General features: G+C 47.3%; 1 protein-coding gene across 8 annotated transcripts in view; it reads right to left on the bottom strand.

Annotated features, from left to right (window-relative positions):
• PXK (PX domain containing serine/threonine kinase like) overlaps positions 1 to 12,369 on the bottom strand; it is a 79,318-nt gene that overhangs the window by 1,984 nt on the left and 64,965 nt on the right. Inside the window, exons 15-18 of one of the 8 annotated variants that reach the window (XM_039242407.1) lie at positions 12,271 to 12,357; positions 11,747 to 11,816; positions 9,039 to 9,101; positions 590 to 626 (exon numbers count right to left, since the gene is read on the bottom strand). In XM_039242407.1, coding sequence (XP_039098338.1) covers positions 590 to 626; positions 9,039 to 9,101; positions 11,747 to 11,816; positions 12,271 to 12,357 — 257 coding nt within the window. Of the gene's footprint in view, positions 1 to 589; positions 627 to 3,179; positions 3,218 to 9,038; positions 9,102 to 11,746; positions 11,817 to 12,270; positions 12,358 to 12,369 lie in introns of all 8 variants that reach the window. The other 7 variants (XM_039242408.1, XM_039242404.1, XM_039242405.1 and 4 more) reach the window with 7 other exon arrangements.

Raw genomic sequence — 12,369 nt, 5'->3', positions numbered from 1 at the left:
GGCAATGGTATACTCAGGGAGGGGTCTTCCTCAGCGCCCTTTCCACTGTGGCCTAATCCAGGACCAGGATGGAGCTGCACTCGCCCTACATCTTTGCTGAAGCAGCAGGAAAGACTCTACCCGAGTGGGCAAGGAGAAGGAAGCAGGAAGCATATCTGAAACTTCCCCTCAGCTTCCAGGCACACGAACATTTTGGCAGTTGGAAGTTTATGGTTTTGAATCAATGAATGAATGATTCTCCTAGGATGAAATAAAAACTGAGTACAGCAAAAGACCTTCCTTAAAGAACTTGCTTGTGCCACAGAGTTGGTTGCTCATTTCCTGTGACCCTTGCAGTTCTCTGTGGCTCCACTGTCTTTTGCTAGCCCTACATTCAGCCCCTCCTAGGGCTACACCAGCCAGACATTCTGTGAGGTGGTCTTCCTGCCTAAACTGCTACTGAGCTCTGATGGAAACAAATATACCAATTGCCACTTGAGTTTATATGGATGAGTGGTTCAGGATCACCAAGAAAATACTTGGTTAAGAGCATCCTTTTTACCAAATGTGACACGTAACAGTTAACGTCTTGTATTTCATAGAAAACCACTTACCTTCCTTATATCTTTTACCCAAACCTAAGGCAGCTGAAATTAAAAGAATCACACAGATACACACATTCATGCTCTGCAATCTTAGAATTCTCAAATAATGAAAAGTACAGCAATGTGAATAAACAGAATAAACATGAAATACAGACAAATGAACAAAATGTAATTCTCCTTGGTTCCATACAGTAACAAATAATGAATGAAGTTCTGTGCTCCACCAGGGTGGATTGTGGACAAATGTTCCCAGGTTTATGTTACAGGGTTACAAAGATAGAAAGGACTTTAAAGGCACAAATGACTGCTGAGGTGAAAAGAGCAGCGAGAGTGTGTGACAGAAGCATTCCTCTTTAGGAGGTGTTAGGATAGTGGCCGATGAAATACCAGGAGGAGAGGAAACGGTCTCTGAAGGCTCTTGGAACTCAACTGCAGCCCTGAGAGAGCCTGGAGGAGTTAGGGGGTGCCAGTACCCCCCCAGCACTACCCAATGACCAGCAAAGGGCAGCAGAATCTAGACTTGACATTCAGGCCTGAGGTGCACCAAAAGGAGCTCCAGGGTTTCTGCCTGCCGGCTTTGTGCTTTGACCCTGGAGAAGAGTCACTGCAGGTTACAAGAAAAAAGGCAGGCTCTGGGCCGCAACGGCACTTGTGTTCTGCTAAAGGCATAGAGCAAGCCATCCAGAGACCAGTTACCCCTCTAGCTCGGCATTCTGGGAGGCTAAAGGCAGGCCTCAACAGCTGGACTTGGATATGGGCTGCCTCTTAGCACAGAACAAATCTGCCTGGTCTTCACAAGGAGCCAACCCTTGACTTTGGCTTCATCACGAGACACTCAAAGTTAGAAGTGCAAATTCACTACCTCAGAGTTTGGGAGGTGGGGGAGATGTTCAGTACATGGATCTTCATTTTCCAAGGAAAGGCTGAGATTCTTAGGGCTTTAAATGAATCTCTCTGGATATGTAGGTAACATAAATACAGAGTCCCAAGTGCCACAGACTAACCTGTGCTTGTAAAGCAAATGACCTTTTCATCCAAGGGTAAAGAGCAGGGTCAAGGAGGGCCAGACCAGTGCCAAAGGGCCTGATGTCCCACGAGGCCCACTTTTCTTCACGGGGCTGCAGCAGCCAGGGGAGATCTTGATGTGTACAATCAGGACAAGGCCAGACCTCAACCTGCCAGCCCAGAACACTCGGGAAGTGGGGAGGAGGTCTGGGAGTCAGAAGGCCAACAGTGGAGGAAGCAGGAACACAGACCGAGGACTCAGTCTCTGACTACAGGCCCCACCAGGGGATTCTGGCGTTTCCTTTTTGCCTTCTTTATAGTCCACAAGTTTCTTTTAAAGGTTTGTAGGGGCTTAAGCTCTAACGTATTCTAACAATTAGTGGTCTTAATAAGGGCCAAATTCAGAGCTGGCTATTTGGCCTGTGGCAAACCTGGGAACAACTGCCTAATACCTGAATGCCACCGACTCCTCAAATGTGAAAGAGCTCCTCCCCACCACGAGGTAACTGGTAGCCTTTACCCAGACCATAGACAAGCCCAGGCAGATTCCATGTTAGATTGGTTGCTAACTGAATTCACCGAGCTTTGAAAAATTCTGGCCTGCAAAAACCCAGATGAGGGATGCTCCAAAACAACTGGTCTATAATTATACCCAGTTATCTCCCACCTTACCTACTCTTGGGCAAAAAAACCCAAAAGCCAACTACTCTAACTCCATCCCCCCGCAGAATCCTATCCACCAAACTAATGGGAACCCGGCAATCCAGCAGAGGCCCTGGAACAGTCCAGGGACCATTGCAGGAAGAGCATATGTTAGATCTAGGGAGGAATGCCTTGCCAGAAACCTCCTCGCCAGCCTTGTGGAAAGGTCGCCTGGGGGTCCCCTTTCTTTGGGGCCAGTTTTAGCAGTGGGCAGTCTACAGGTCTTTGTAGGTCTGAATTCCTCGGTGGGCCACGAATAGAAGCAGGGAGGCCACGTGGCCAGCAGACCAACACCAGACTGACACCAGACCTGCTGGCTACCCTCGGAGGGAAAAGACAGCACTGATACCCTGGAAAGAGGCAGCCCCCAGCTCTCAGCCACTGCCTCAGATCGATGAGGAGGCTGCACTCACGTCTCAACTCAGGAATTATTAGGGATGCTTAAAAGGGAACCGTTTTCCCTACTGCCAGTTATAAAAGTCAGTGAGTTGTCTTTCTGTAACCAAGAATTCAACCAGCTAACACTCTTTCCCTTCCGCAGGGTGATAACCAATATTTTTACTGTACAAGGCCTTTGGGACCCTGCTTTCCAAAATTAAAATATACCAAAACACCATGCGGTTGATTTTTAGATTTTAGGGCTGCATTTTAAATCTATCATCAGAGAGGAAATGAAGATTTTGAAGGTCAGTGCAAAAATGAAATGAATAATGAAGTCACTTGGGTGCTTTTTAAAGATGCTGTATTTCATTTAAACATTCAGAGAAGGAAATAATCTCGAATCTGCTTTCCCATTTGTTCATCACTTCAGTGATCTAGATGCACTGGGTCCCATTTCATATCCAGAAACAGAGCATCTTTAAAGTTAGAGAAATCAGTATAGCTTACTTTACCGAAAATTCACGTTCAAAATGGTGCATGCTCTACTGAAAACAGCAAAGACAGAGACAGAGAGAGAGGGGGAGAGAGAGGGACACAAGTCATTATTCAGATTTTAGTGTCATTTAATCAAATAGTAAGAGACAGTAAAATATTAGTTTGAATCACATGCTGATTATTCTCACTGCCAAACGAGGCTATATTTAACTGCAAAATGTACTAGTTTGTAAGCATGATTGTGACTCTTTTAGAACATGGCAAACATGCTAACAGAGTAACCAGAGAGTCCTTTTCCTCTTCGTACTCTTTTTTTCTGTTTTTCTGAGCCATTTAGGTGCTATTTTCATTTACAAGTACAACAATCACTTCAGAAGACCTATGAAGGTTTCACCCCCACCTCCCCCCCCCCGCCCCCCGCAAGTGGAATGGGTACTAGAAATGTGATTAGTTCTACTGCTAAATAAGGACAGCTTATCAAGAAGTCTATCACTTTTTTCCAATCGGGCCTTCTATAGTCTAAAACGGAGACCTGTCTTTTAATAAAGTTGGGAAGAGCGGGAGCACAGGGAAGGTCTAAGGTGGGCCCTGGGGCGGGGACGAGAGGCCCCTCCCCAAAGGCCTCTGGGCTCTAGAGGCTGAATTGGTCAGTGAGTGGCATTTGCTTACTCAGAGCTACAAAACCATTAAAAAGAAAAAAAGCAAGGTGAACGCTGTTCTTGTTTTCCTTTTAACTGACTAGATTCCAGGTGAAATGTGCAGGATAATGCTTTCCCTGACAGCGAACCCCAGAGTTCCTGATGAACCAGTGGGCCCTCCTGCCCAGAAGAAAATCCCTTTGTCTGGGGAGGCGCGGAGACGTGAGGCCCATGAGGGGCTGGGCGTGAGGCCCATGAGGGGCTGGGCGGACGGACCACTCGGACCACTTGTGTGGGACAGCTCTGGGAGGACGCCGGGGAAGTTGCCCTGTGCCACCTGCACCGGAACCAGCCCAGGGCTCAAGGGAGGAGCTTACAGGGCTTATAAGTGGGGGTGGAGGCTGTAAGAGAATGGGAGAGCAGAGCCAGCATACTCTTCATCCCAAAGATGGCAACTGCTGTGTGTATGCGCAGGTCTTTAGAAAAAGGGGCAAATCTTATGGTCAGAGACATGGATTCTGAGCCTAGACTGGGTTTCAGACTTTGACCTGGCTAGACAAATTCTGGAAACTCAAACAGTCTAAATAAATATATCTCTTTTTTGTGCCTTATTTATTCTTCACCATCCTTCCTATTATTCAAGCTTCTGGTCACTCTGTGCCCATAAGGCTCTGCTTTCCCTCCTCCAGATCTCCAGATATGAAGCTTCTCCCTCTCCATTCCTTCTTACACACTGAGTTTTCTATAAATTGCTGGCTCTCTCTTCAAAATTATTGCTTTAAATTACAAGCTGCAAGTAAGAAGGGCTAGAATTCTCTTGCAGGGCATTTATAGCTTCGGCTTGGCAGTACTTTACTGCTTATAAAGCTTTGTTTTTGCACATTCCCTAATACAGACCAGGAAATTCCTTTAAAAGACATCTTCAAAGACTGGAAATTACTTGTCCAAAGTCACAGCTGGGAAGTGGTAGACCCACGCCCACGGTTTTCCAACTCCACTTTCAGGGCTCTTTTCCCACCACCAGTCAGTATTTAATAGCACACACCCTGCAGCGCGCCCAAGAAAACAGACACCTGATGAAAACTGGTGGGGGGTAAAAGAGCAAAGACAGAAGCAAGTTCGAATTCTGGCTGTAGCACCCCCACTTGTGTGACCTTGGTCAAAGTCCGTTACCTCACTAGAGCCTCTGCTTCTGTGTCTTTAAAATGGAGCTACAGTAAAGACTACTCTCATTGGATAGGAAGGTATTTGTGAGGATTAAATAAAACAACGGCTGTTTTGTAAATCACTTAGAACGGTGCCTAGCACAAAATAAGTGCCTATAATATGTTAGATACGATTATTACAAGCAACAATAATGTAGGGTCTCCTGCTTTATTTATTAGCTTTCCCAAACCTGTGTGTGGAGATTGGGATCTCCTAAACCACTCACTCATTTCTATGAATACAGAGTGTAAACATGAGTTGATGGTATTTATCATGAAAAAGGATAATGAATTTTAAAGCTCTTGAAAGAGTAACTGTCCAGAGGTAGGGAGCATAACCTTTAGCAGAAAAGAAAGGAATGTTCTCACTGAAAATATAAGGATCCAGCACAGGAGTTTTAGAGAATCCCACCCCTCCCAATAGAGTCACCACCAAACTCAGGGACACATTTCTCAAGAGGCTCCCTGGCAGGGAGGTGCAGTAAGAAATGTGAGAGGCCCTACACTTACACAATTGCTGGAAAGAGCTCATGAGGGTGACACCCCTTCACTTAGAAACATCTGTCACTTCTGCCCCATACTAAAAGTAACAGGGCTTAAGAATACCCTAAGCTGTCACAAATGTGCTTAACATGATCCTTTCAGAAAGGAAGGCAACGTGGTCTAACTGAACTTGCCTACGCTGACTTGTTGAGCAAATAGGATCCCCGGTGGATTTATACTATGCTTGATTAGAAGGGACTGTGAGTGGGGCGCCTGGGTGGCTTAGTCGGTTAAGCGTCCGACTTTCACTTAGGTCATGATCTCGCAGTTCGTGGGTTCGAGCCCCGCGTCGGGCTCTGTGCTGACTGCCGGCTCAGAGCCTGGAGCCTGTTTCAATCTGTGACTCCCTCTCTCTCTGACCCTCCCCTGCTCACGCTGTCTCTCTCTCTCTTAGAAATAAAACATTAAAAAAAAAAAAAAAAAAAGAAGGGACTGTGAGATGGTCTCTTCCTAATTCCCGCCTTTTTCACCTTTGACAGAGGAGGTAAACGATACCTGGACATGGAAAGTGACTCATCCAAGGCCTCCCAGTAAGGAACAGTGTACCGAGGGCTTATTATACGCCCGGTGTTGTTCCAACACCACACACAGGAAATCCTTGTAATAACTCCCATAGGCAGGTACTGCTATTATCCCCACTGACACACGGGAACACCTGAAGCACAGGGAAGCCAACAGTCTGGTCCACGGTCCCAGAACTAGCAAGTGTTCATCCTTGAGTTTAGGTTCCCTGGCCCGCAGTATAGTTCCCAAGGGGCTCCCAGATTGAGCTGTGTTTTGAGATACTACCTTGAGCAAGAATATTTTCTAATACTAGCCCTTGAAAGTGAAGATTTTTCCTTCCCTTCTTGAAAAAAGTGAATTTGATCATAAAGCTAGAAGACCTATTCTTGACTTGGTTCCGCGATAAGGACACCTTTTTTTTTAACCACTACATTAGTAAAGCCATAAATTGAAGTACATGTGATTCCAGCAAGAAGATATCCAGCATGCAGAGAGGCGAGAAAGATGAGCCCACTGGAGAAGGCTGGCCTCCTGTCCTGGAAGGTGAGGCTGGTCTAAGTAGGGGGCTGACCAGACAGAAGATGCCACCCCTCGGCTAGGGGTCTGCTCTCACCAAGCAGAGGCCCTAAAGGCAGAGCAAGCCCAAGCAAATCCAGCAACAAGGATTTACCGCGTACCAGCCATGGGCACAGTAGCACGGAGCTACTACATGCTTGTGGCTCCCACATGCCTCGCACAGAACGGAAGTTTGGAATGCTGCTCGCTTGCTGGAGGACTAGATTTTCAGGGGGAGACTCTATTGAAGGAGGGGAAATATTGGGTAAAAAAAAAATTACCATGGTTGCACCTCAAGGAAAGCATTTGCTTAATTATGTCTATCATTGTGGGGCTCTTGAGGGACCCTGGAAATGTGACTCCACCTGAGCTAGGGCCCTGTCTATTCATCCCTGTAAGCCAGGGCCAACCACAGTGCCCAGCACATTTCAGCCTCTCACTAAACGCATCATGAATAACTGAATGAATAAATTCACTGTTCAGGGTCAGAAATGCTGGGTTGACAGGCAGAGGCTAGTTCTCATATTTAAGAGCTGCATTACAATAAATGCCCAGCAGAGGTCAGAGTACAGTCTTTAGGGCTGAGTCGCTGATTTCATCAATAAAATGTTAAAGGAGATCAAGGAAAGAAGGAGCCAATATTTTCTGGGAACTTATCACTTGTGCCAGGCTTTGTGCTTGGAGCCTCACATGTTTTCCCTCTCAATCCTCACAACTCCCTTTCAGAATAGGTATGATCAAAATCCACCACCCCCTACCGCTCCTACTCACCTCAAGGTTTTTCCAGTATTGACCCTCATTACCAAAAATTCCCCCTTTTACTTCTCTCATTCTGAAAATTCCCTCGTCTGATGCAAAGCTGCTACGGTATGACATAGCTCCCGTTCAAAACACAGGTAAATCAGAGGATTCAGTAAAAAAAAAAAAAAAATCCAAATAGATGGAGAATTCCCCAAGGCATTTAAAAATGAGAACTGCAGTTAACTTCCCAGGACCACACCTAATGCACACAGTAGATGTTCTGTATGATTAAAGAGTCACCTTGTATGTTAACAGATTTATGGATTCTCACTATTCTTCCTCTCCGATTTCCTTCAAATGTCTAAGGGGTATGAAATTAATATCCTTTCTTCCAGAAAATGGCTCAACATGATCTGGGCAGTGGAGCTCCAGAAATTTCTGACAAGCTTCTATAAGTCACCCCTATACAAGACACAGAAGACTAGATTCTCCCTTGGTCAATCTTTGGGGGCTTTCTTACAAAATCTGCTGACAAAGTCAGCCAGGGAAAAGAATGATCATTCCAATGAGCCAGGTACCTGGCTCCTCAAAACAGGTCCTGGCCCAGAGCATTCCACAGCAAGCCACCAATAACTATCTTCAGCCAGCAAGAGGAGAGACCCACCAGCCAGAAGTAAGCTGTACAAACAATTCCCTTTATGCTTGCTTGTCATTTTCCTAGAAGGTCAATTAGAAGCATTTGAGAGCAGATGAGTAATGCTTTTGACTACTCCTGGGTGCTGCCTTAATCCTTGATGAATATGGAACTGTCAACTCATAAATGAAGCCCAGGCAATGACCCTCCCTTCAGACAGCTGCAGCAACTCTCCCATGCATAGCTGACAAGCTCTGAATGGCAGAACGAGCTCCTCTGACATCTACAACATCTGGTTCCTTTAGGAAGTGAATAGAAATACTACTGGTATCCCAATGTGTGTTTAGGAGACTAGCAAAGTGGTCAGGAAAGAGATATTAGTTCAAAAAGGAAAGAGGAAAAGGGCATCATGAGGCTATTCCACGAAATTGGAGATTATTTTTATAAATAGTCCCCAAGATAAATTCTTTCTACATTTTTCAAACAAAACCCACCGTAATCTGATTTAATTCACAAAGACAAAACAAAGGCCACAGGAAAAATATTCCCATGAGTAAACGTGTTACAGAGCAGAACAGAGCACCAACGGTTATCAGGAAATCAGAAGCTCGGTGGTTATGTCACTCCCACACCTGGGCATGTCACCAGTTCTGCTCCGTGACAGCACAGACATTGTCCTGGGCTCCCCGGGGAGAGGGCTCTGGGAGGACACGGCCCCTGGGCAGCGGAGCAACCGTTCTGTTCAGCTCAGCATGTCCTGAGGCAAGCTCCGATCTGAGGAGCCCTGCGTGAGGCTTTTCTGCAAGAGAGCAGGCTGGAAGCAGAGGCTGGCTACTGCCTCTGAAACCAACTATTCCTCTCCCTGTGAAGTCTGAATTTGGAAATCTAGACCCTCAGCTCTTCCAGTTCACAATCCCACTGCTTTCTCTGGAGGAGGCTGGAACTGCCTGACCCCTGACACGCGTGCGCCCAGGCAGGAAGACAAAGGGCCCTGGTCCTCCTCCTGCCGGGCGAGAGAATGCCAGCGGGTTACTTTGCCTCCATCACTTACCTGCTGTAGAGGGTGGAGTCGGTGATGACGGGGATGTGAGAGGTGAGCTGGCCCCAGATCCTGCTAAGAGAAAACAGCGAAACCTTCATGGGGACCAAGATGAATACTTAGAATCTGGCCTGAGCTACCCACCATTGCCAGAGAATCTGCACGTGGCTTAGTAGGTGGGCCTTATGGTAAAAGGGGAGGGGTGACAGGGAATTCAGAGACTAGACCCAGTGGCTATCACTGCAGTGCAGAGTATGCTTCCTCATCAGGCCACTAAAGGCTGCTTGCCCCCATTGCTACCCACACCCTGCCTGGTTGAAACCAACTTTGAGCTGTCGGTGGCTTGTGCAGTTGGCTGTAGCATCTTTTCCTGACCCAGCCTCTGTCCTTGATAATGAATGCCAAATGACAGTGGCCACAAGCAGTACAGGGGACAGAGAGGGACAGAGCAGTCCAGTGGAGGCCTCTCTGAAGGAAGTGAGAGTTCCCCATAGCAACCACCTAGCAATGCTCTCTCTCGATAGAAGTTCCGCTTTATCAGCAGCTACATTCAATTAGGTAGGGTCAGCCTATTCAGGGTGTGGATCTCCCAGGCCTCTTCTTAGCTGAAATCCAGCAGATATCATTATTTAAATGCATTAAAACAATATGCATATTCCCCATATTCTCAAGTTCTCAGCATCTCCCCATTGCTCAGAAGTCTCCAGAGAATATCCTCCTGGCCTGAGCAGATAGAGGCTCCTACATAAGCCTTTCTGTGGCAACACGAAGGCCGCCCCCTGCCACAGAATCCTGTGGAGGGGTTAACCGAGGCTCGGTGGGGGAGTGGGGGGGGACGGGGGGGCTGTGATCATGCCCCTGAGAAGCTCCAACCGTCAACTCACCTACCGCCCACAGGACAGGTTGGACCTGGCATGGACACTGGGCGTGAGGAAAAATGTCTGAATTAAACCGCACCTCCCTCAAGCCAAGTAGCTTTTCACTATTCACACACAATATGCTCTCACCACTGTTAAAGATAAGAGGCATTTTAATGAAAATAGAGGCAAAACCCAACCCATCCTGTCTTCCCACTGCTTTGTTGTGCTAACATAGATTTTAAAGGGGAAAAGACTGAATTTGCAATTCCGGTGGGGTCTGGGGATAATGTATACATTTCCGCCAAATGCTACTTGGCTTTCCTGAACTCCTTGAGGATGCGGCGTCTTGGAGTCCTTGAAATCTCATCTGGCTGCATCTGGCCCAGACCCTTGCAGGCAGGCGGGGCCTTGGGAAGGTGGGGGACACCGAGCCAGGCTTTCTCTGCTTGGAAAGAATTAGTTGCTGGACAGAATGTCTGTCAGACATGCTGGCTGGAGACATGAGTCTCAGCCTAATGACGAGAGAGACTGGCCAATGTCCCCTGTGTCAACCGTGGAGAAAAGCGACCTCCAGCTCTGGAATTACCTGCCAGCCACAGCAGCTGCTACACCTGAGAAGTAGGCCTTCGGCCTCACTGGGGCCTCCCGCCTCTCTTCCCTTCTGTGGCTGAACGCTGCAGGCAGTGGTGTCAGCACATTCTCCCCTCTTCCTGGAGTGGGTGATCTTCCCCCAGCCCAACTCTTCCAACTTCCAGCCCCTCCACACTGCCTGTGATCTCTGGCTGCGGCTGGTCCAGCCTTCAGGTCCTGTGCCTCCTGGCAGCCATCTCCTCAGTGACTGTGCAGAGAAGACCTGAGAAGGCACGAGCTGGGAACACCCTTGCTGACCTCCCTTCCTTCCACTTTTGAATGCCTCTGGCTCTTCACCCCGCCGTCCTGGCTCCTGCATCCCAGAAGAGATGGATGGGCTTCCTTCCTGGAGAGACTGACAGCTGGGGTCCTGAGGCTAACCTCTTGGCCTTCCGGCCCCCCCTACCATTCTCTCATACATCTTCAGCTTCTGTCTCCCTGCATCGCCCTTTCCTGCCTGAAAGTATATGCAGCTATCCCTCGACCTAACAAAACTTCCCCTTTCCTTGGCCCTCCAGGCTAAGCTGAAGCTGGCTGGGGTCAGATGAAGCCTTTCTTTCCATATGTGGAACTCGACCTCACAGATGCATAAGGTGGAAGGAAAAAAAAGGTTCAAAAGGTGCATAAGGTGGAAGAACTGGTAGTTTCCAAGGGGTCATTTTATCTGGCTCTGATTTCCAAAGATGGAGACGTTAAGGCCCAAAGCCAGCAGGGCTGAGCAAGGGGCGGCCAGGAGTGGTGGCTACGACTGCCAGTTCAGGATGGTGCTCTCTATACCACCACGGCCCTTCTGGAAGGATGCTTCTTGCCCCCCACCCCCCCACCCCAACACTGTTGAGTCCATTCCTTAACCCACATACGAGGGCACATCCTCCCACCATGTGGGCACCAGAGTACAGGGCAGGATTCAGGGTTGTCTCTGTTAGTGTAGGTTACACTGACAAACAGGAGGCCTCGCCTTGTTAAGTTGGGTTGGTTTTCCAATCATGGCTTAATGCTCACCGTTGGTTGATCAAGTCTCACCATTAATGGGGCTGTGTTAACCCATAACCTCGGAGGATTTGTCTAGCACTTGAGGCCTGTGAGCCCGTGAATGTCGTCACAATCCTTCACTAGGGCAAAGTTCTTCTATTTCCTACACTGCCCAATCTCTGGCTACCAGAAACCAAAAACTTGATTCCAAGTCCTGACTCTTGGGTCCGGGCCTCATGATAATCTTTAACCAGTTACCTGAATTATTGGAGTTGCTGTATTTTGCTGAATGCTCTTCACTATTTTCAACAGCAGACCGTTTTGACTTCTTTAAAAATAAAAGAGAGATGGGAAAAAGTAAAGAATAAATACACTGAAGCTGAGAGTTAGAATACACATATTTTCCAGGCACAAAGTTAAACTAGCTACATACAAGGTCATATTCGACCTCATAACTTAATACAGTTAAGAAGCCACAAGCCACAAACAAAGGGGAAAATAAAACCAAGAATGCTGAGTGTACTTTCTCAGGCCAGTCATTCTCCCCAATTACATTAGGTTGTAATCAGCCCAGCAAGCCAGGAAACTATATGGTCCATTTCTCTGCTGATATTATATGGCTCTTTTTTAAAAGCTGCAAACCAGTCATCTGGAACTAGTTTTAGCTTTCAAGGAGACATAGCACAAAATCTTGTCTTTAACCAAACGTGCACTATTAACCTAGAACTTTCTTCACATGTAGTCAAGAATCTACAGAGAGAATTCGGAGACAGCAGGCTTACCTTTCGAGCTAAAATCTTTCTCTTTTTCCTCTCTTCTTCAGATCCATGATGAGACTGAGCTCTTGTCAGTCTTCGATGCTGGTGAATCTTTAAGAGACC

This window comes from Hyaena hyaena, unplaced genomic scaffold (assembly GCF_003009895.1).
Source record: "Hyaena hyaena isolate Hyena2069 unplaced genomic scaffold, ASM300989v1 scaffold_212, whole genome shotgun sequence".
NCBI classification, from domain to species: Eukaryota; Metazoa; Chordata; class Mammalia; order Carnivora; family Hyaenidae; genus Hyaena; species Hyaena hyaena.
Note: the sequence above shows the minus strand (reverse complement) of the source record. Positions and strands in the feature narration are given on the sequence as shown.